General features: G+C 43.5%; 1 protein-coding gene across 3 annotated transcripts in view; it reads left to right on the forward strand.

Annotated features, from left to right (window-relative positions):
• The window catches only part of GPRIN3 (GPRIN family member 3), a 44,977-nt gene that overhangs the window by 12,277 nt on the left and 7,962 nt on the right, over positions 1 to 24,738 (forward strand). For 2 of the 3 annotated variants that reach the window (XM_031504699.2, XM_077782970.1), the window contains exon 2: positions 11,408 to 24,298. In XM_031504699.2, the coding sequence (XP_031360559.2) occupies positions 11,500 to 13,875 (2,376 nt within the window). In that variant the 5' untranslated portion in view covers positions 11,408 to 11,499 and the 3' untranslated portion in view covers positions 13,876 to 24,298. The remainder of the gene's footprint in view (positions 1 to 11,407; positions 24,299 to 24,738) is intronic. The other variant, XM_021550338.3, reaches the window with a different exon arrangement.

Genomic DNA, 24,738 nt, shown 5'->3' on the forward strand with positions numbered 1-24,738 from the left:
AGAACAGGAATAAAATAATTATATTTTCAAAAATATTGAGCAACTTTTTAATCCTAGTGGCTTTACTGGTGTTTCTGATAATTTAGCACTTTTGAGCATCAGACTTCTTTGATTTCAATGCCTAGCTTTAGGCTACATGACTATTTTTATTAGCATATATCAGATTTTATGTGTGTGTCTGTCTTTAATAATGTAAGTATGCATAGTTTGTGGTAATTAAAATTATATCCATAAACAGGATGTCAATAAAAATAAATTGTGGTTGGAAGGCTGCTGTGCATTCACAGCTGTCAGATGACTGGTAGAAGTATCTAGTAATTATCTTCAAGAAGGTTCTATGTGGAAATAAACCATCTTGTCTGGATTTTCATATTGGCTCTAAGATTGCCATGTGTTTTCTCACTCTTCCAAGTGTGCCTCTGTGCATGGGGCATTGATGTTCAATGTGAGTCCAGTAATTAAACCCTAAGCTGTGAATGATCCTTTTTCACACCCTGCCAGCTTCCACTCCATCTGACTTAGAAACAAGGACAAAGCTATCCCACAGCCCTGCTCACTCACAGCTGTGCTGTAGCAAGGTACAGCTTGACATTAGATCACTTCTAAGATCTGCAGGTTAAATATTCTGGCAGCTTGAGCAAGGGCAGCTAAAACTGCTCCTAAGAGGTGTAAAAAGTAGTGCAGCCTGATGGAACGTGATGGGCATTAAACTCAGGAATTGCTTGGGAGTGCTGTGTCTTTTTCTTTTTTTTTTTTTTTTTTTTTTTTTTTGAATGCTTGGGGCATGATTTGCTTGCAGTGTGTAATGTGAGAAGCTGGAAGGTGAGTTGGAGTGATAGCTGCCAGGTGAGTGCCAGTCACACTGCCCATGGGGATGTCTGCTTTGGGCTTGGCCAGGTGGTTGAGGCAGCCAGCTCCAATAAACCTGACACTCAGTTGAACTCAGATGTGATAGAACTCCCTTGAGCTGTCATTTTAATTAATGCTAATTATTCTCATTAACCAATTTGGCAATCATCCTGAGGAACAGTGATTCAAGTCAAAGTCAATGTTTTTTACCAGTGCCCTCATCACTGCATGCATTGCTTCAGTCACCTGATAAATGTAAATTAATCCCCGTGTCCTAAATGCAGAACAAACAAGGAGAAGTGCGCCAGCAATAGACTCAGTGTAAATCTAGAGCTCTTATTTGGAAGATGCCAGCCTTTGGCAAGGGTGGGGATGTCACTTTAGCCTAGTGTAAGCTTTGCAGATTTCATAAGCATGGTATGGATAACGCAGAGGTCTAGGTTATGGATATGGCTGTACCATACTGCAGTGGGCAAAGCTGTGGCCTACAACACCTTCTGTGTCTCTGTTTCCAGCCTGTTTTATTGAACTGCTCTCCAGATTTTGCACTGCTGCCTCTTAAATATTGTCTGCTTTGAGGAAGTGGTCTGGGGCTTAGTTTGGTTCCAAGACAGATGGGACTTCCCAGGTCAGACACTAAATAAGGATTTTTTATAAGAGCACTGAGATTTTTAAGAATTCAGAAGCAGAGAATGTACTTGTTCTTAAGCCTGTGAAAATCATATTTGAATCACAGTATAAAATGTGGCAGACAGTTGGATACCTTAGTCCCCCCCCTTCTTGGGGCTGGATGGATAAAAGCACATTGAATGTAGGGATAAAAATACATGTTTTGTATAAGCGATTGTTAGGAAACAATTCTAACAGAAGTGAAGATGGTTCCTGCAATTGTTAGGATAAGAGATTTTTACACCCCTGGGCTCCCTGCAAGGGCAACTTTAAAAAGTTATTACCATCAAACATCTGTGGGATAGACTGCAAATAATGAGTTGTTCCTACAATAAGCCATAATACAGCACAGCTGTTGGTATTTTTCTTTGCTGTAGGAAGATGGAGGTGTTGAGAGAATAGCTTGGTGACTGAGTTGGCTGCTTCACCTGGAGGAAGCATTGCAGTCTCTTTGTTCAAAAACATTTAAGTGCAGGATGGAGAAGACTTAAGAGCCTCTCTTTATCCCAGAACACTTTTTGGCTACATAGTGAATTTCATAGTGGTGCAAGGTTTGGGAGTTGATTTTCAGCAATGCTGAGTTCCTATCATTGCCAGAACTACCTTTTGCTCAGAGAAGTCAGTTTCTCTCAATTTTACCTGACCACTCTGCCATAGTGGCAGTCGCTGTCATCTGGGAGGTTACTCAGATGCATCTTTCAACACCTTCTGTCAGCTCTGGATGGAGACCAAAGACAACCTGGAGTGGTTTATGGTTGTAATATTTTACCACCATTTTCCCATCTGGCATTGACCTTCATTAGAGTCAGGTGACTGGAAGCCATCACCCACCTACAGTGCCTTTTACATGTTTAGACTGGTCCATCATTTCTGGATGGACAAAGAACAGTGGTTTCACTGTTTTTCACTGATCATCTGCAGTACATGACAGGTGTTGGTTCCCCCACACCCCACATTCAAATAATGAATGAGGTGCTGGTATAGTCCAGTTCCACTAGGGTCTGTATTCAACACAATAAAGCTTCAAGTAAAGAAAAAGAAGAGGCTGAGATGGCAGCTTTTCATGTAATGGTCTCAGTAAAGTCACATCATAAGCTTGAGTGACTGAGGTGAGCAGCTTAGAGTCCTTAGCTGGACACACAGGTTTGAGTCACTGCCCTCAAAAGAGCATTTACCAGCATTGTAAAGACACCACAGAATTGCTCAGATTTTATCCCTGAACACCGAAGGCCTCCAACCTGCAGCCATTTGGTTTCCTGCAGAGCCTCAATACATCAGACAAAAAGTGGCCCCAGCACATGGCACTTTCTCTTGTGGGATTCTTGAGAAGGTGTTTAGCAGGAGGCAGTTTGCTAAGGAGATTATTTTGTTCTTTTTGGTGCTCTTACTGTCAATGACAGCCAGCAGCAGAGCAAAGTAACTATGTGAAAAAACAGGAAGCAACTGCTGAGGTGGCAGCAGGAAGAAGGCAAGATATTTTTAACTGCTGGGTTTAAAAAAAAAAAAAAAGTCCACGGTGATAGCTGTTTCAGCTGCTAGTCTCTCTATTCACATAAGCTGTGTTTTGTGATAGCCAGGAGGTAAGAGCAAACATGGTGAGATCATCATCATGCCTTTCTTAGGTTAATCACACAGTACAGCAAATTTCTGTTACAGTAATGACTGGGTAGGCACTGCATCCTTCTTCTCTAATTACATGCCATTTGGAGTAGTTCTTTTAAATGTAAATGACAATGGATACTTCCTTTACCAGGTGCCTGTTCCATAAAGATCTATTCCCCTTTCTAATACTGAGCCCAGCATTTTCATTAACATAATATGATATATGAGGAGAACTTAATCTTTTCAGACTGTGCATGAGAGTTAAACAATATCATTTTTGGGTTTTACCTTATGCAAAAGACATTGATCCTTCTGTCAGCTCTTCGAAGGCAGAATTTCCTTACTTGCAAAGTTGGTTTTAAAGTAAGAAGTGTTGCTACAATACGTTTCTCTGGGCTCTGATAATATTAATAATTCAGCAGCAGATCAGGCCTGATTGTCTAGGGTGGTAACTCTGCTCCTGTGGATGCTTCAGCCACAGGATGAATGGTTGTATTCAGTGCACTGGGGGGAATGCTCTTAAGGAAGTCATAATGAACTTCAGGAAACTTCCTTTTGAGGACCTGAAAGCACGTTAGAAGTACATAACAGCCTTTGTCCCTAGAAGCCACCTTTTCCAAGACACACCTACTCAGCAGTGGTTATGTTTTCCTAACCAGAGAAATGTGATTTTTATCTTAGTCCAGCTTCTAGTGGATAGATGTCCATGCAAACCACATCATCCTGGTTGTTGCAAGTTATCTGGGCAACAAAGAAGAATTGCAAGAATTGCATGGGCAACAAGCCAGCATTATGCTTTCATCCATAAAGATGATCTCTCTGCTTTATGAAGTCATGTTGGCATTGCTGTGTAGGAAAAATATATTTGTTGTCGGTCACTGCTAAACTGCTCTCACAAAAAGCTCATGAAAGGCTTTTGTTTGTCAGCTGTCAACATTCAAATGCAGACAGCTGCGTAATATGCATTAATGAGGGGTTAGATTTCACCATGCTTTTATCAGAAAGATGGCAGGATAGGTAAGGAGTAAAATTCCCATTAGTTGTTAGAAATTCTATTGCTTTTGACACCAGATACAAAAGTGGTGTCTGAGAGGTTCACATGACCCTCCTGTTCACATTCCACCATGCCTTGTTTTTATGCAATAGTAAGCTGAAGAAAAATAAGCAGTGGCAGTGAGCTATGTGAAGTGGAGTCACCTGCCTGATGTGGACAGCAGGTTGCTGGTTTTCTCTCATGTGCAGAAGTGAGCACACAGACTTCCTCCTGAAACATGGCTTACCCTTCAAGTCAGACTGCATTTGCTTAAACATTACTTCCAGGGTCAGCCACTGGAATAAGGAAAAACTGCTGATAAATAATGAGGCTAACATAATAACACGCAATTAAACCAAAAAAAGTCTATCCTTGTGGGTTTTACCCACGTCTTGCTTCCCCTCCAGGGCGCCCCAGGATATGAGGTAGGAATATCACTGTAGCTTATGCAACTGTTACAGCTGGCTGCCAGTCGGCGTAGTTGTTGTTTGACTTAGCTGTTTTCATAAAGCCATTTATCCTTCCCTTTCACCTTGGAGGAGGAAGACTGATGGGCTCTTTGCAGTGCTGTGCAGCAAGCCCAGTGTTCAGCAGGGGCTTTTGTGTGCTTAGGTGCCTTGCTGAAGAAAGCCTTTTTGTCAGGTGCTGTAGCCCTGGGAGAAGGTGTGCAGGGAGAGAGCCTGTCTTTGCAGCCCCTGCTGTTGCCCAAGGGCACAGTCTGCAGCAGGGAACCTGCTTGGGAGGGTGGACTGGGTGGGAAAGTAGAGGGGCAGGATGATACAGGAGAAGAGTGTGGAGGGGATGGACGTTCAGGCTCTCATCCAGCCCTCCTGTGGTTCCTTCCCGTGCCACCCTCCTCTGATGATGTGTGAGGCTCTTTGGAGAGATTCTAGAGGCTGTGATTACATGAGGATCTGAGCTTCTCCTGGAAAAAGCTTTTAATCTGTGTGAGAGGAGTGAACTTTGAAGGCTCAAGACTTCAATGGCAGCAGATGATACCGCAATTCCTAATTTCAACGAGGATTTTCAACCTCCTTGCCAAATGTTGTCTTCTAGCAATCTTCTTGATACTGTATTTCCTATCTCTTCCAAATACTGGTTTTTCTTGCTTTAAAGTATTGGAGTGCAAGGCAAACCCATTTTCTTTCTGGAAATGTGGAAGACTTTCGCTAAACCATGTTGCACCTGTAAATCCATAACCACTTGATTCTTACTCCTCCACAAACAAGATGCTCTTGCAGCACATCCACAGCACATAGCAGCCTGTTACCTTTGGCCATGGCCAGAGGACAATGACATTTTCAGCAGGGCAGCCCAGCTTTTGGGCTTGAGTTGCACTGGAGCACTGCTAACAGTGCAGGGGCTCTCGCCAGGGCCTCATCAGCAGGTGCCAGAGCTGGATGTGGGGGTTGCTGCATGTCTCCTGGCCAGGGCAAGATGGGTGCTGCCCACAGGGAGCAGATGGGACACAGGCTGGAACATCCTGTCTCGGAGCAGAGCTGTATTTCCTTTTAGATGGACATCTTTCTAATTGTAGGGTAACTGCCAGCAGGACAGTAGAACTGAATCATGGTTGATCACCACACAGTTTTTATTCTCTGTGCCTGCCTATTAAAACTGATTGCAGATATTCTCGCGCATCTGTCCCTGAGCGACTGCTGAGGTACCCATGTGTCCCTGGACTGCTTTGAAATGTTGGGGCAAGGTCCTGCTCAGGGCTCTTGGCAGGATGCTAAAGGTTTGCCAGAAGCTGAGACACATGAAGAAAGGTGCAAAGCAGTTTTCTTTGCTTTGTATTAGATCCAGAGGCTACTGTACCATTTGTAGGACTGGCTTTATACATTTTCTCATCTGTAGGTTGTGGGCAGCAGGTTAAGCTGAGCTTTGTCCTTCCAAAGTGGAGTTCCCATGCTCTGCACTCTGCAGAGTTAACCTTTATACCTGGCAGAGATTCAACATGGGAGGAGTCAACAACCAGAAAAATGTGTTTCTTCAGCATGTATAAATATTGCTAGATAAATCTTCTGTAGGTGTCAGGCTGATTGGCAGCCATCTCTTTTTGGCTAAAAATGGTACTGCATCTTGCCCTTGATTTTCTTTAATTTACTGTGATTACAAAGCAAGGACAAGCACTGTGACATTCACATTCTCTGGACAGAGAGACATAATTCTCTCTCTCAGGATTTCTTGGAGAGGCACAGAGAGAAGAAGAGAAAACAATCTTTATCTCTGCTCCTTTGTTTTCCCAATGTGGAATGTGGTATGGTGATTGTTTACCTGAAGTGATTGCTTGATTGGATTCTGGTGAAGGTTGTTTGGGTTCAATGACCAATCAGATCCAGCTGTATCTTGGACTCAGCATAGAGTCACGAGTTTGAGTTAGATGGGTAAGTAAGAAGAACGTGTGTAGAATAGTATAGTATCTTTTTAAATTGTATATTAATGTAATATAGTATAATTTTAATAAAGCTATCCTTCAGCCTACTTATCTGGAGCCAGACATCATCATTTCTTCCCAGATCTGGGGTTCGCTGCATTTTTACTGTAAAGCACTTAGCCTCTGGTTTTGTGTTTGGACTTATTTCCCATTTTTGCCTCTGCTGTTTCCATTTTTCATTGCGTCATGACACCTTTCTGAGCAAACCTGATAGACATTGCTGGTTGTGTGTCAGCATCCAGGAGGAAGAGCTCTGAGGTCTGGTGAGGAGTCCTGGCTGGATCTGGTTTCTCCTCAGGGCTGTTCATGTGGCTCACTTGGTAGTTCCAGCTGATTTGGTGTTGTGGTGTGCACACAGTCACCAACTTGGTTTAATGTCTGCACAGAGGGTGCTGCAGCCCTGTGGTGCTGAACGTGTTGCTTGTGCTGTCCAGCTCTCTGCCTGTCTCTGGCACAGGTTCCTGCTTTTTCTGCAGGTCTGTCCTGCAATAATATGTGCATTCCTGAGTTGTAGAAGGGGAACTGGGGCTTGGACCACCCTCTGCCTAAAATGCCAGCCCCGTCTCTGGTGGGAATCACAAGTGTGCAAGGTATCTGTGGGCATCCCCACCACCTCTTCCCTGTCTGTCACCACAGTGAATAATTTGTCTCCTGTCAGCATCCCAAAACACACCAAAAGATGGAAGTTCTGCATCTTGTATCTCACCTCTTCGGGCAACCTCTTATGTATTTTAATGAATGTGTCCTTGTTTTGTGCTGTCTTTCATTTGTAGTGCCAGTCTTTTTGATCCCACAGATCATTAGGAAAAAATGGCCCATAAAGCAAATTTTTCACAAAACTCAGGATAACAAACACCCTTTGACTTTGAAAAGAGGGTAAAAAACCTACTGGCTGCAGAGTTGGAAGGATGTTCGTAGATCTAAAATTTAAAGAAATATGTTTTATTTTCTTTCTATTAAGTGATCTGATAGAAGTTCAAGTGAGCCATTGTCTTTCTCCCCAGATCAGAAAATGAGAACAGAGCCTGAATTCCCACTTCAGCAGATGTTTATCTCTGCTCTTAACCAATGTGGCTGTATAATGGTTTTTTTTTTATGATCTGAGAGATCTTGTAAGATTAGAACTATTAAGAGCAAGTCTTCAGCTCTTTCATTTGCAGAGACAAGGTTGAAGAGAGGGATCAAAGAGTACGGGACTCAAGAAGTGGAAAGGTGATGAGAATTCAAAATTGGGAAAGGGGTGCTTGATTCATTTGGGAACTACTTTTTAGTTGCTTTTATGGTTGAGGGTAGGTGGAGATGCTAGAAGTCTTATTTGTGCTTTTGCAGATTTTCAGATTTCTTCCAGAGGGAATGGAAGGCAGAATCTTATGTAGTAATTTCCTGAAAATTTATTGGTTTGTTTTAGCAAACATGCAGAATTTCTGGTTTTGTTGTGTTTCTCATAAGCAGCAAGAGTAAAAATTGCAGTGTTATTTGGGGTTGGTTATTACTGAAATAAATAGACTCTCCATTACAAGAGTCTGTGAAGGTCTGCTGGCCATGCAGGGACCCTCGCAGACCATTAGAGCCAAACATGGACTTCACCAAACTAGAAATCCCTTGTTGCTAAAGATGCAGAAAAATTCTTCGTTGAGATGAGAATGACACGGTGAGACAAGCTAATTTGATCTGCAGGAATAAAGATAAGAACTCTGTTGGTGTAGAAAATCTGTTCTTATTAATAAAAATTTATTTTGACCTTTGTAGAGATACTAATTTCACCTCCTGTTAAAAGAAAATTCGGGATTATTGCTCTGTGTCTGGCAAGACTTGAAAAATCCATCAGCAATCTTGATTTGTTTTGATGTGTTTTTTGGCCTTCTACTGAGTTTTGTATTTCTGTTTTTCATAAGTATTTGCTTGCAGGCAGTGTTGTTTGTTTGTTTGAATCCTCACTGTCTTGGCAGTTGAGTAGTGTTGCCCACAGGTCCCAGCATTGTTCTTCATTCCTGTATAACAGGACTCAAATAATAAAATGAGACAATAATAATAAATCAGATTCCAATAATACAAATGCCTTTCCAATTCTGTTATCTGTTGGGATTCATTGCTGCTCTCTTTCATAAGACTTTGCTTCTTTTTTTCTGATTTTTACTAATTCTTAAATTAGAATATTTTAAGTTACCATGCCTATTTAGCCTACTTCAGTGCCTTTGGCTCCTGTCATTAGGATGGTTTAGTGATAGTCTAGAAAATAATTCCCATTACTTTGACAGAAAAGTCTTTATAGAAACCTTATGCTCATAAACTAACACATATGCAGAGTCATTCCAGGCAGAAGAATAATCCACAGTCCAACCCATATGCATGGGTCAGGCAAAATGTCTGGACTGTGCTCAGTTGTCCCACATCAGAGAATAGGTTCAGGTAGGTTTCCTGGGGGGAATTTCTTCTGTTGATGTTGTGTATCTAGGACTGGTAGCAAAATCTCTTAATTAACAAATGAGGCAGACATTCAACTGTGTGTTTCAGGTGATTCTAGTAAAGACCCACTAAACAGGTGGGGAGAATTCATGCAGAATTCAGACTAGAACTAATTCATTTAATTGAAAAAATTAGGAATCACTGCCCTGTTGAGTGGGTATGAGTTAAAAGATAATGCTCCAGTATGCCAGTTGCCTTGCCCAGGTTTTGTACAGTGAAGAACCAGACAGATTTTCTCTGAAATCTTTATTTCTTCTGACTGTGTTTGTTGAGTAGTACATCTCATCCTAAAAATGGGGATTGATTTTGTTCCATTATTTGCTTAATTTTTCTTTAATAAACTCTGGATCTAAAAAATAAGGAAAAAAGATATATGACCTGCCCAGTTGTATGAACTGGTTTGGTTTGCATAGATATTTGGAAAAGGAAAGAAGAGAGTAACAGAATTTAGTCCAATGGATACCCAAAGCCATCTGTTCCTCTCCTTGTAGCCCTTAGATGTTTATAGCACAACAGGGTGAACATGGAATGTCTGTCCTTTCTTAAGGACCATATTGTCTGTCCTTCAAGTGAGAACAAAATGAAGGCAAAACATGTGAGCAGCCACAAACTTCCATTGATTTGCAGCCTGGTTTATATACTCAGTACTTCCCAAGAAGCTTGGCAATCCTTAGCCCTCCTGGAAAGCCATCGTGGGGTTATGCTGTCACAGACTGAAGTTAAGGAACTTGGGATCCTTCAGGGGTAGGATTACAGTTTCTCAGAGTTTAACCCAGGAGCCTGTATCTCTGTGGTTGGACAGAGCCCAGAAAGGCAGTATAAAAGTAATAAAATTTTAATACCTGGAAGACAGAGCTTAATGAATAAGTAATAAGTTGCAGCACTTTTTTTTTCGTAGAAAAAATTGACTGGCTGTATTTTCTAAAATTTTCCTTCATTGAGCATTCTTCTCCTGTTGCTCTTTTAAAGTATCCTAAGGTACTGATTTTACAGAAACTAAGGAAGTTACACCACTGCCATTCAGGCTGAGAAAAGGAGAGTAGAGATTTTTCTGGAGAAAGCTTTTGTTGATTTTGCTAGTGGGTAGGGAGTGTCTGGAACAGCTGAGTGACTCTTCCACTGCTTCCAGCAGCATCTCCCTAGTAATGTAGCAAGGGAGATCCTGCTGTGTGCCTGCAGAGACAGGGGCGCACAAACAAGTACAGCAGTGTTCTTGTCATCAGGTTAACAAAACTTGAGTGCAGGTCTCATACCTGTGTTTTGCTGGCAGCATAAGCCATAAGCTTTTTAAACAAGCACATAGCCTACCGTTTAAAAGAAGAGTAGGGTGGGATTTTATCACTGGCCACCACCACTCTGCTGACATGGATCCCATCCTTGATCTCTAGCAGCATCCAGGCTGGGAAGTGCTGAGCCCTTTGGAAAGCCAGCAAACACATTTGGAGATCACCTCCTCTTTGAAGGGATGGTTTCTCTGCAGTCCTGGCATGATTCCAACCTGGATTACTCTGTTCTACCTGCTTAAAATCCCTCTCCCACATTTCCCTGGGTATGGCATGAACCCCTCCTGTTCTGCGGTGCTGCAATGTTCCCCTTTGAATTTCATACCACCTACCTGCAAGTTGATTTCTAGGTCATCTGTACCCCCATTTATTAATCAAGCTGGCTTCTTTATAATTATTTCAAATTATCTCAATGTGACAGCAGTATGTGCACAGCCCTGGTGTGCAGTACCTCCTCTTGGTTTCTATCTGCATCACCCAGCAGGCTGTGATCCCTCCATATTCCTTTCACCAGTGAGGTTTTGGCTCATCCACATCAGTTGGAATTCACCAGTTGCCCCCTGTGCCCATGTCCTTGTTGGTAGTGGAGCTAGAAAGGCTATCCTTGAGAAGAAGGGGGAACTGGTGCTCACTGAAGATAAGGAATCCACTAAAATTTAGGGATCTGTTTGGAAGGAACATAGGCATTTCCTGCCACAGCTGGCTTGCTAGAGAATATTATCACAGGGATTTTATTTTGTGACTCGAACTTCCATGCAAAGTCTGTACCTCTTCATTAATTTCATTTTTCTTTTTCTTTTCCTTTCTCTTGGCATGTCAATGTTTTCATTAATGTATCAACAGCACAGAAGCTGTTGTTGCTTTGTCCCTAGTATTGTTTTCTCCATCCCAGTCTGAAAATTGGGAAATCCCTGAAATCTGTGTCTTTTTTTGTGACTCAGGCATAATTGGGTGCTTCACTTCCCCCCCTGTCTGCAAGTATTTCTCTTCACACTGTAAAATCAATTAGTTCTGGGTACTTTTTCTTAAATCTGACTGCTGCTAACACTGTGTTTGTTTCATTAACAGATTAGCTTCACAGGAAACCTGTCGTCGACAGCCTGCCCAGCGAGAAAACTCCAAAGAGAAGCTGAGGACAAACAACATCTTGAAGACAGTCCATGGGGACTGTACCAGATCCTCTGAGATCTGCCAAGCCTTCCCTGGTCTCAGCTTCTGCAGAGGAGGAACACCTGGGAGATCTGCAGCCTGCTAAGCACCAGCCCCAGGACCCCAGTGGCGAGAGGGCCAGCAATGGCCTCCCGTGCACACCGTCCAGCTCCGCTGGGGTTGGCTTGTTCCACCTGAGCTGCACAGGTGCTGCCAGCACACAGAGGTGCGAGCAGTGCCACACAGATGATGACAGCCAGCAGGAAGCCTTTTCTCCCAGGCTGGCCAGCACAGCTGCAGAGGGGCATCCTGCAGATGTAAAGCCTGCTGGTTGTTCCCAGCCAGTGGGCAACCCGGCACCGGTGGTGCCAGCCCTTGCTGCCGCAGGAGCCCTCTCGGTAGGGCAAGGGCCAGAGATGATGCCAGCCCCCCAGAGCTCCCGGCAGTTTGTGCAAGGCAGCCAGGCCAAAATGAGCTCCCTGACACAAATAGATGACTCTGGCTTGAAACCTCACGGAACTGATGATCAGCCAGTGCTTGAAGTGTTAAATTATTCTTCCCCGGGTGATCCTGTTGGGGTTAATCCATTCTGTCATACTTCTCGGGCAAACCTTCTGCAAAGAGGGGAAAAAGACAGGGAGGCAGAGAAACATGGTTCTGCTGTGTATCAGTCAGCCTTGGCAGCAGGGCAAACCGAAGCTGACCCGGGGAGAGACTTGCAGACCAGTCTGGAGGCTAAAAGTGGGACTGCAGACGCGCCACAGTTGCATCCCCCAGATGAAACAAAAGTGGTGCAGAGCAGCGAGGCACCAGCCCAGTCCAGCCACGGGAGTCCACATCCTGTACGCAGCCTGGAGCCCACGCCTGGGAGTCCAAACCCCACCCAGCTCTCCAAATTCAGAGAAACAGGTACAATGACAGCTCAGCCAGAGAGCAGTCCTTTTACTCAGGAAGCTGTAAGCAGGACATGGCGGGATGCTGAGGTTCAGGCTGTGGCTACTGTGGAGAGCAAATCAGCTTCCACCAGTCCCAGCATCTTTGTTACCTTCTTAAAAGGGAATCCTCCAGAGGAGAAGGAAGAACTGCACATAATTTACCAAGGAGGTATGGGGCTGAGCCAGGCTGCTCCTACTGACAGTTTATCATCACAAGAAAAGTCTCTATGTTCCTCTGGTATCACAGCAAAGTCGACTGTTGTGGCTGTGACTGCTTCGGCCCAAACCCAGCCTGTCAAACTGCCAGGGTTCCCACCTGATGTGGCATCTCCAGTATCAGCAGATAACGCAAAACCTGTTGTCCCCTGTTCCACTGCAGCTGTTGCCTCTCAAGGAACATCTGTGGGTAATGCTGAAATGACCAGTGCAGCCTGTGATGTCAAGAATGCTGCTCAGCTGCCAAAGGATGCTCCAGTCCCACCAAAGCCCATCCCAGCTGAGCAGCTTGGAGTTGACTCCAGTAATCAAATTCCATCACAGTCTGGGACTGGCACAGGTGGGCCAAGCACTACTTCCACTGACGCTGTCCCAGGAACCCAGAACAATGTGCAAGATCTCATCCCTCATGCAGGAAGCAGCTGGTCACCTTTACTCTCTGGTAAGGACAGTGAAGCCAAGCAGGAGATCCTGGGCAGCTCTGAGCAAAAGCCTGTGCAAAGCAAGGGTGCAAGTCAAGGGCAGGCCAGTCCTAATCAATCTGTGGTGAAACCAAAGGAAGAAAACTTGGTGGTGCTTGATCCTAAAGGAGGGCTGAATGTTAGCAGCCAGCCTGCTGCAGTCTGTGCAAAGGCATGCCCACAGGATGCAGGTGGGAAGGAGAGCGGGGACCACGGAGACAGCAGCCAGTCTCAGATGGCTGGTGGCCAGAACCTGCAGGCAGGACTGACACCTGAGCTGAGTGTGAGTTCTGCAAGCATTGCCCCATCCATGCCAGCATCAGCAGCTCCCCAGCAACAGCACCTCCAGGCCAGGCAGTCCAGACACGATCTCCACACTGAAGTGGTTCCTGCTTCCTCTCAGGCTGTGCCAAACCTGGGGGAGAACAAAAAGCATTCCACCCCAGCCATGGAGGCAATAGTACAGGTGAAGCAGTCCAAACACGTCAGGGATGTTGTTTGGGATGAGCAAGGAATGACGTGGGAGGTTTATGGTGCTTCCCTCGATCCAGAATCCTTGGGAATTGCCATCCAGAACCACTTACAGAGACAAATACGGGAACACGAGAAACTGATCCGGGCCCAGAACAGTCAGACCCGGAAATCCATTTCCTCAGATACATCCTCAAATAAAAAATTGAAAGGGAGGCAGCACAACATGTTCCAGTCCATGCTGCAGAATTTTAGGCGTCCTAATTGCTGCGTCCGACCTGCTCCTTCTTCTGTGTTAGACTGACATGGTATGCAGGGGTGCCTTTCTTGACACCTGTGGGGATGGAGAGAATCCCTCACCTCAAGTCCTAGTGTTTGGTTGTGTGATTGGAGTTGTGATGCAACAGTGGAAAATTATTTCCCTTTATTTTCTGACTAGCCACATGCTCCATCCTGCCATTATTATTGTCACAGCTGGTGTATTTCCATGTTATGCCCCAACCTTGACTGCTGTCAGATGAAATATGAGGCACTTAGCAAAAGCACAAATTTCAATTGCCACCTTGCTGCTGGGAGAGCAGCACCTTCTGATAAAGCAGGAAGCAGAGGGGTTGTCAGAATTATGGGAATTTATTTATGTGCATTGAGGTCTTACTCAAATGGGTGGACTGGGGGAAGCGGACGGAGGTGGAATTAAGGCTCAACAGCTGTAAAGACCTAACACAAGACAACTTTTCTGGTTTGTAAGTTTCCTGTGCTGAGGCAAGTCCATGAGCAGGCTATGGACATTGATCACTGAGCAGCCTCACTTCTGTTGATACTTTGGGGTGCTGTTCTCAGGTGAGCCCCAGGGAGCCTGGTCTTCCCCTCCTATTGAAATGCAGAACCAGGCAAAGAATGAGGATCAAGACTTGAAGGATTCTCTCTTTGGGAGAAGCTAGGTCAGTGGGATATTGATGGCCAGAAAAGGGGATGTGAGAGAGACACTTTTTGTCCCCTGCAGTGGCATACTCCTAAGGTATAAGCTGTCGAGGCACAGGAGAGCGCATTGGTAGATGGACTTGCACCCAGCAGGATGGTGCCCACCCCTTCTCTGGTACTCCTGCCAAGGCTTTAAAAAGCAGAGAGCTGTTCTGCCTCCTCAGGTGGGGTGGGCAGCCCCTGCTCCCAGCCTCCCATGGCACTGAGCACCTCTGTTCTAAATCACTTTTTAAAGTGATGTGGATCTTTCTTTTCTCTCCAGAGATGCACAGTAATGTTTTCCCATAGCAGCAGGCTTTTCTGTGCATTGGGGTCCATGAGCCTCTGTGTCTAACGTGTTACACTGATTTTTTTTTTCCCTTTTAAATCCTTATCCAAGTCTCCTGGGTTTTTATTCAGTATTTTGGTGCTTCTCTTGCTGCTTTACATAACCTGAATACAATTTATTTAGTATATGTGTTATTTTGTTTTACCTAACACTCTGCATTATGAACCATTATACTGTTAACTTGAAAAATTTGCTGCAGTACTGAAATCTTGAGACAATCTTTGCTTTATTTCTGAATTTAGTTATAGAAACTGCTAAAAAAAGGTAGCTTAGTGACTGTTTCTCCAGAAGTATGATACACAATAATGTCTCAAATATTTGTTGGTCTCATTTCTCAATAATATTTTTCAACTTGGGAAATGTGTTTCCCAGTAGCTTTGTATTTTGTCCACTAGAGTTCATTACGGGAGGCTGGGGAACTCCTGCAGTTTGTAGAAAATTTAGTTATCAATCCTGCCAAGCACTGATGATTTGGATGTTGTAATCCTGCAGAGTACTAGAGTTAAATAGGAGATACTTGTAGTCCATTAAAGATTTTTCATGAATCATGATGATAATTTATTTCTGTTTCTAGTACCACACACCTGACTTACTGTGTAGATCTTACTCTTACAATTTATTCCAAATCTTACAGGTTTACACCTGTAAATGAGTATTATTATTATCTTTTTTCTTCTTTTGTTTTCTGTGAAGTGGTCCCCAGTTATTCAGGAGGCCAGACTTCTTGAGTGTATCAACTGCCCAACCTTCATAGTAGCTGTTTGGAGGCAATTTTTCCCCAGAAGAAAAGTAAAATACTGTAAGATAAAACATTTTAACCCAGTGCAATGAAAAGTGTTGTCCCTAAGCATAGTACTGAATTGACTTGTAGTTTTCCTCAGATATATACCAGAGGGCTTTGTGTCATGTCCTTGTTCAATTTCTGTATGTTATTTCAAGTCCTCTCCTACTTGTGGTGCTGAGTTTTTAATTTTGAAACACCACATTAGAGAGCGTCTTCCCACCTCTGCCTACCAGGAGGAAAGTCTCCAATATTTTTTCTGGTAGTACTACTGTTTCCACCCACTTCCTAGCAGTGTCTGAGATGTGAGTTTCATGTGAAATTCTGTGTGAGATTAATATTGACAGTATCATTAGGTCAGGTTAGTTGGCAAGTTCAGTTTCTCTTCCCACATTGTGTCCGTGTCAGCCCTGACGAGGGTTGCCTGCAGTTCTTGCTGTGTTCTGTCCAGGTCCAAGGCTCTGTGCTGCTTCTTTTGCCTCCCTTCTGCCCCTTCCGTTGCTAGCTGCTGCCCAGCCTGTCTTCCTGTGAAGCCGTGTCCCTTGGCTCGGCTCGTGTCCCCCCCACTGCGTTCCCCTTGCTGTGAGCCAGCTTATTCTGAACTGTCCCTTTACAAATATGCTCAGTCTGAATATACAAATGGATTGTCCTACTTTTTTCTTCCAGAGGAGAATAAATAGCTGTCACTTATTCACTGATTTCCATGAATTTTATCCTTTAGTGTCAGCTCTGCAAAGTATTTCTGGGATATGGGTATGAGTTGCTTTATTGAGACCAAACTAGGCTTGACAATGAATGAGCAGGATACTGGAGCAGCTCTGGACTTACTTCTTCTTTGCAAGGAATGAGAGATCTCCCCTGGTTCCTTGAAGCTTTTTTCAGCTGTGAGTCTTCAGTAGCTGGTCCACCTTCCTTTCCTCACACCAAATGACCTTTCTTCTAGGAAAATTTCAACCAGTGCATTCGTATTACAAAGTGCCGATAGACAAGTTCCTGAGTGGGTGCATGGATGCACCTGAGCAACTGCATGTGCCTAACTGAAACAACATGTAGTGCTCAACCTGACTTCTGGGCAAATATGAGTGCAAAGATGCAAATTGTCCATGGCGCTGTCTGGTGGCTGCAGAAGTCCTGCAGACGTGTGTTGGAAGCCAAGCAATAAAGTGCCAAAAGCCAACACATAAAAATGAGTCGATAATCACCAGCACATCTCATGGAAAATATTTTAGGTTTTGACTGTGCCTTGCTAGGGCAGAGTGTTGCCAACCTGCTGGTTTGACACTGGTGGTTAGTGCTTTCGCCTGCATACAATGTCTAGGTGACAATGTGAATCCTCACTGACAACACATCTTTCACCAGCAGCAGAACAGCTACATTGGGGGTAGCAATTAGCAAATATTATGCATTTGAGTGTGCTTATAGCAGTCAAGAAAGGCTGTTCTTGGTGTCACATCAGTCTCAAAATGAGCATGCGCTTGGAGTTGCAATATGGCAGAGAGTAGGCGGAGATGATCCATGTGCCACCACCCCATTCTTTTTCTCTGCCCAATGACTCAAAATCATGTTGCATTAGTTAGATGGGCAATAACCAAGGAAATACATTTGGGCTAATTGAGGTTTCAGAACAGAAAATACTTTGTCATTCCCAAGAACAAATCTATATCAAAAAAAACCACAAACCTGTGTTGCAGCCTAGCCAGTGGAAATAACTCTAATTTTTTTTTTCAGTTGCATCTTCCAGGAAGGGCGATGTAGCAAGATGCATTAATAAAAGCAGTGAATAAGAATGGAAGATACACTTCTGCTTTCACTTAGGGGGATTTCCACTAGATGCCCCCTAGATCCAAAGATGAGAATAAGCACATTTCAGTGTTGCCAATACAATACCTGAGTTGAAGGAACATCTCATTGCAGGCAGTTTGCAATATGGTCCTGGATTTCATGTGAGGCTGTGATACCAATCTGTGTGCACTTGGTTGGGATCTGCCAGCTTTGTGTATTTTGGGCTCAGGTGCTGAAGTTCTGCTTCATTTCTGCTGGCTTGGTTTGGAAAAGAGTGGAGAAAGAGCTGAAGGGACAAGAAGGGCAATATCTGTCTTCTCCATTTCAGAAGAAAACATTCTTTTGAACACAGAAGAAGAAACTTCTGAGAAACATGGGGAGGGGAGGACTAAAACAAAAGTAAAATAAAGTTGGTGTAGGTGTTTCACAATGAATTCCCATTCTTATGTCTGTGTTTCCCTCTTGTTTTCTGACCTCATGTATTTTTTTATTTGTTGGCATCTTGTGTCTTTTAGGAAAATTAATATTTTCAAAGGCTATATATTTTGCTATTATTTACAGATATATCCAAATAAGATTCAGCAAAATCTCTAAGCAGTCAACCTGTTTGTTACTGCCACTAAAGCATAAGAGCTTGTAAAATGCACTGTTTGAAGAAGTATATTGAAGGGATTCAAAAAATTGAATATATGCTCTAAAGCCAGCACTAACTTTTCTCTTGAGTTTCATTACTATGTTGAAGTGTTAAAGTTAGAGGTGGAAATCCAACTGACAATCAGTATTGATGAGGAATTCAAATTGGCTGCCACTGGTTTTCAGTTTGGAAGCTTCATGGAATGTACCATACCAGTGTTTCATTAGTTAGCTCAGTATATGCAAAGTTTGTATGAAAGTATAAATTTTATTAACTTATTAGCTCCATTATCTTGTTGTGTGTCTATCCTTCTGCACATTTTAAAAATCAACACAAAAAGCTACCACAACAAAGCAACTTTTGCACACAGCTTGTGGGAATGGCTGCTCTGAATGACAGACAACTGATAGGCAGACTCTGTGGGCTTAGAAGGTTAAGGGCTGTGGTCTGAGGAAAACTCTTCCCTTCTTTTCCCTACCTCCCCATTTCAATAACCAGTCTTTGCTGGTTTATTTTTTGGTGTCCCTGTGATGCCTGTATGAGTGGTCAGTATTTTCAGTTGTCCCAAAGACATGAAGATAGATCCTTACCCAAATATTGCACACTACAAAATATCTCTGGTGCCATTGGACGCGGTGGTGTGACCTGAAGGTCAGGTCCTGTAACTTGGACTGGCTTCACTATTCTTTTAGGGGCCTAAATTATCCCCCTTGAGACACTGTAGATGTTTAAAAGGAAGACTGAAGTACTACAGCTGAATTGAGCCAAACTGATTTTCTTTTTTTTTTTAAACTCTGAGATGTATTGGTTTTTCTGCTTTATGTTTTTCTGAGTAGCTCTTCCTTCCTAAAGTTTATAGTGGTGATTTTGCATCAAATCCCAGCAAAGAAGATTTTGCAAAGTGAAACCTACTTTTCATCATTCAGGCTTCTTTAAAGAAAAGCAATGTTATTACTGAGCCAAATCACAAAAGAAATATTTTTCCTCTAGGTATACTTCTGATGTAGGTAAGCTTATATGTGTGTCCCTGTTTAAAAGGCAAGTACATGTGTGCAGGTCTCATGCGTCACTCACACACTAATATGATTTTTTCCCTTTGTCCTTCTGATGCGATGCTGGAGGCTTAGCATTTCCACAACCTTGGGACAAGTTTAAATCCTTCCCCTTCTCTGGTCTCTAAAAAGCAGACTTTGGGTGACAGGAAACATCTGATCTCCTTAGGAACATAATCACATCAATTAATCCCCATTTGAAATATAAGACCTTAAGTTTTTGTTAGCTTTCTGCTAAGGCTGACACTCCTTGGAGTAGAAATAAATGACAAACCTGCCTGCAAAATCTCCAGCAGTTGTCTACTGCAGAATATGAGCCTCTCAGATACTTCTCAGCAGGTCTGCTTTAAAGGTGGCCCTTCTGCTGGAGGGTCCTCATGACACTTCCCTTAGCTCAGTTCACAATCAATAGTTTCAAGTACATCGGAAGCAAGTTTAGACACTGCCCTGAGGAATTTCTGTAAAATAGAATAGAAGAGTTTGTGTGTTTGTGGCACATAAAATCACTGAGTCTGAGTTGTGAAGTAATGGTCTCAGAGACACTGAACAGTATTGGAAATTTCTGCCCAGAATTAAAGGTAGGGAGTGTATCTGAACTTCTAATTTCAAAAAACCATGGCCATGAGTCAGTCAGCATCAGAAGAAAACCAACTTGGAGGCTTCTAACAACTAATATTATTGTGGCTTTATTAATTTGATAGTTAACTGATTGAATGTGATGTACTGTACAAAATAAAAGCTAGTCTTAGGCTACCAGCATTCATGGCATTCTTATGAGACATACCAACAAAAGTTTGCATGTGAAAAGTCTTAAAGTGATACTAAAGCAATGTTACCCACCTGTTTGAGTCCCTTAGGAATTTAATGTTTTGCTGTTTCACATCTGGTTTCCATGCTGAGTACAATAAAATGAGCACTGTCTTAATTATTCTGGGTCTCTGTTTGTAGGCTGAGATGGGAAAAGAAAGGACTTCTAAGGTTGAACATTCTGCCAGAATTTATGGATGTGTATAGGTCAGAGCAGCTACAAAGGGCTTTCTGGATTGAGGTCTGAGATACAGCACCTTGCGAAGCTCACCGTGGTGGTGGAAGCTTCCATGTGTTGTCCCTGCTGGAGAAAAGACCTGTCTGCTTCCTTCTGTGTAAGTGCACCTGCCTTTGCACAGCTGCTGAGGAGCACAGGCTCTGCTGCATCAGCTGCTGCTCTGCCCTTTGGCACCAAGTCACTGAGCTTTTCAACAGCTCCCTGCCACACAGCCACACGTTACTCACCCAGCACAGCCACCCCTGAGCTGAGGTGCAAAAGGCAGCGCTTTAACCCTGTGGTAGATGGCCACCACCACCCACCAGTGTGCCTGCGCACCACACATAAAGGCGAGAGCATTAGCATCACAGTAACCATTTTCCAACACAAAAAAGGGAAGTTTTGTCTCATGGTACAAAATAGCATAAGCATAGCATAACACTTATGGAAGTGTTTTGACCCAGTGCTGTTACAGATATGGTATATCCATGTACGTATCTTCTAGAAGCCAGGAGGACCCTACCTTGGCACGCACTTTCCTATGATGAGAGGACAGGAGCAGAACAGACTGAGATAATGTAGTAGCATTGTACCTCTGCTACCAGTGATGTTCTGTCTGCTTGCTCTAAGCTGGAGTCTATTCCCCAAAATAGTTGTTTATTTGTGCCTTGTAGTTGTCAAGGTGCTTCAACTAATTGCCCAGTCCTCCAGGTAATTGCAGAAGGTATTTTATTAATGAGCTTTGCTGGATTCTATGGTTCAGGTTCCTGCATGCCAGTGTCTGACAAACATTAGTCACCAACCTGCCAGAGTGGGGTGCTTCCCTGTGGCAGCTTGGTTCATTCAGCTCTGTGCTGCATTTGTCAAGGTCTCTTAGTAGGCAGGAAAGCTGAGGTCTCCCTTTTGTACTTCATCCTTGTAGCCTTGCTGCAGTAAGGAAAAAGCTTAAAGATTCCTCACCCTGAAGGGACTTACCCAGCAGAAAAAGAACTAGTGCAGAAAATAAGCTACCATCCTATCAAACCGATGATGACCAGTGCACATTTTCTGCCTGATACAGACTTTGTCATGTAACACGGCAATTTCAGGGAGATGGTGCCTTCAAAAACAAAGACTAAATCTGGCTTCTCGTTCAAACATCAGCTGATTTACTGAGGATGTGAGCTTTCCAAACAGCCGCACATGACATCCTGGGGTATCTGCTTCACCTAATCTGCTGGAGAAACAATGCCCGTAGGGATTCAAATGCCATCAAAATCACTCTGTGACAGGTGTTTCCACTCACAATAGGTATTACTGTGAGGGAAAAGATTTCCTCAGCAAATTTCAATTACTGGCTCCTGCGACAGCCATAAAACTACTAGTTTGGCTAGCCACATAGGCACTTAAATCTGCAAATCAGTATTTAAAGAAATACAACCTTATTGGTGAGAAGTGTAGGGTGCTCTTATCTCCTGTTAAGGTAATGGACACCTGTGGATCCTTGAAATGTTCACAAAGCAAGCCAGTGTTGATGAGACACCTGTATCCACTGTGGTTATAGGTAACTCATTTTAGGCAGCTCTCAGTAGCAATGACAATCTGCAGACAACTCACAGAATTTTGCCAGAGCAAATTAAGAAATTATGATTGAATGAAAAATTAGCAGAACTAGGGAAGTTATCACTCCCCTCAGCTCAGTGTTGGTGAATGAGTGCACCTTTAGCACTGTGTTCAGTTCTGGGCCCCTCACTTTAAAATGTCCATTGAGGTGCTGGAGCATGTCCAGAGAAAGGCAAGAAAGCCCATGAAAGGTGTAGAGAATTCACCTTATGAACAGCAGCTGAGGGAGCTCACATTGTTTTGTCAGGAGAAAAGGAGGTTCAGGAGGCACTTTGTCCTCTACAGCTCCCTTCATGAAAGGAGGCTGCAGTGAGGTGGGCACTGGTCTCTTCTGATGTGCCTTCAGTGTGAGGATCAGAGGAAATGGCTTTACACTGAGGCACAGGAGATTCAGATTAGATATCAGAAAAATACTTTCCACTGTTAGGTGGTCAGGCAGTGGAATAGGTTGACCAGGGAGGTGGTGGAGTCACCATATGTGGAGGTGCTCAACAAGAGTCTGGATGTGGTTCTGGGTGATGGTTTAGGAGCTACCACAGTAGTGTTGGGTGGATGGCTGGACTTCATGATCTTAAAGGTGTCTTCCAACCTTGATGATTCTCAGACTCTGTAGTATGCCCCATTGTTACTCATATTTCAGCAATGTTTGTAGGAGTGCTTGTGTCACAAAATGCATTGCTTTCTAAAGCATCCTTTGCACTTACAGTAGACAAATTAAGTGGGATCAGCTGCCTGGGAGAGCAGGTGCCAGCCTACAAAAGAATTTCACTTTGCTGTGCCATCTTAGTGATGAATCAACTTTCTTTTTTAAAAAAAGTTTTCTAATAGCCTGCTGTGGACTGCAGCACAAGGAAGGGATTTGGGTCATTCATACTGAGGTTTTGCCTTAATTCCATGATTCTTTTTATTTATTTTCCTAACTAGAAACCTGCTCATGGCAGTGTTTTTTCTCTCAATTGATTTACATAACATCAGAAAGACATAAGTGAGCTGAGCAGTTAAGGACATTTTTCTCATGAGTTGGTGAAAAACACCCTAGCAGCTGGAGCACAACCACTGGGCGCCCACCTTTTCCCTCAGCACCTGGTGGAGAATGGCTGGTGGGCAGGAATCTCTGCTGGTTTCTACAAAGCCCTCACATACGGGCTGAGCCAGGAACTGCTGGACTGTGAGAAGGAGGAGAGACCAGGTCTGCCTGGGAATCGGCAGAGGTGAGACCGTCCATGAAGCTGCTCCCTCTGGAGTTTGGGAGCTTCTCATGTTTCTTCCTTTCTTGTGTCCCTTGTTTTTTCAAGAACAGCTACTGAGTTGCCACTTAATGAGAGAAATTGCTTAGGTTTAGTAAGCCTTAAGCTAGCAAAAAGCCTCTAGGGAGATACTGTCTCCATGCATTGGGTTACTCACCCTACTTGAATTCCTGGGCTCCCCTTAGGTTTTGGAGACTTTGAGTGCCTGCTCTATAGGCAGAGGCTGGTGGACATGCTTTCCTTTTTTTTCTGGCTGCAAGAGAGGAAAAACGGGGAATAAATAGGGCTGGCACTTGCTCAGGTCATATCCAAGTATCTCCCTGCAGCTGGTGTGACTTCTACAGCTATTTAAAGGAGAAATGCTGGATGAGAATGCAAAGATCAGTAGAACAGTTTAAGTAAGCTCCCTGTAATGAATCCTGCAAACTACATAAGGCAAATGAAAATATGCTCTAATTTTGATTCATTACATGAAATATCCTTTATTACAGGTTTGTCTCTTTGCCTTCACTGACATGGTTCTGAAAGCTTACATATTTCCCTGCTGGGAAAATCTTCCTGGCATTCACCCTAATGTTCCTGCTGTATAGCTTATGCACTGACAGACTATACCTCCTTCCTGCACTCATCTTATTTTAGAGAAGAATAATGCACTCACTGTAGCTGAAGCCCTCTGAAAGCACTATCCTCTGCATTGTCATCTTGGGCTTTATTATCTTGGGAACTGACAATGCTCTCTCCCCTCCCAGACTCACCCATCTTTCCAGTTTGGCTCAGCTGATGAGGAAGGAGAGCTGAAGAATGAAGTGGTTGTTTTTTCACTCTCGTTTGCTCCTCGCTTTTTGGACATTGCTGTGAGTCATACTGGCAGCTGCCTTGCATTTCCTAGCGTACATTGCTGTGCTTTGGGGACATATCCTGACATCACTAAATTAAGTGCAACTACATGTTTTTTCTTCCTGGGCTGGATGTGAATATGTAGCCTCTGTCACTCATCTCTCTGACCTTGCAAAGCCAAAACCAGATTCTCTGGCCTGTTCCCTTCTGGCAGCACGGGTGGAGCAGAAAGCAGTCCTATTTTTTTTTTTTTCCCATTGGATATTTCTCTGAGATGGCACACTTTCCAAAAGCACAAAGCTGCAGTGACCATCTCATAATGTCCATTCCCTTGCTTTCAGGAAGAAAATCTGTGCCATTTCATTTGTGTCTTTTCTTTCCAGCCTAGCTCACATACAGGCTGGAATAACTACTGCAAGCTAATTGATGGCACTGTAGAGAGAGCCTCCAAAATTGAAGGTAGGTCCTAAATTGTCTTAATTTCTTCTGAACTAGGAGCTGGAGCTTTTGTAGAACCTACCCCTGATAAAAGGAGAGCTATGTGGTATAGATATAGCTTTTTTTAATAGCTACACATATGGAGGTTGTGTCCAGCTTCAGCACATCTGGTTCTTTCTGTCTCCAGTGTAGGCTCAAATAGAAAATGGAAAAATACCTTCATTGAATCCTCTCTCTACTGGGACACACTTGTCTCTTCCACTTGTCCAAGCACATATAGTGGCACAATGTACACTCTGCTCTTTCCTGGCAGTCTGCTCTGATCACACACTTTTCTATGCTTGTGAGACATTCAGTAACAGCCCCAGAAGAGCCTTCATACTTCTTTAACTTGTTTGGCAAGTTTTGCTTGAATAAATTATTTGAGTCTTTCAGTGCTGTGACCTATTTCCTTGAAAGGT

The sequence above is a fragment of the Lonchura striata genome, chromosome 4 (genome assembly GCF_046129695.1).
Source record: "Lonchura striata isolate bLonStr1 chromosome 4, bLonStr1.mat, whole genome shotgun sequence".
Lineage (NCBI taxonomy): Eukaryota > Metazoa > Chordata > Aves > Passeriformes > Estrildidae > Lonchura > Lonchura striata.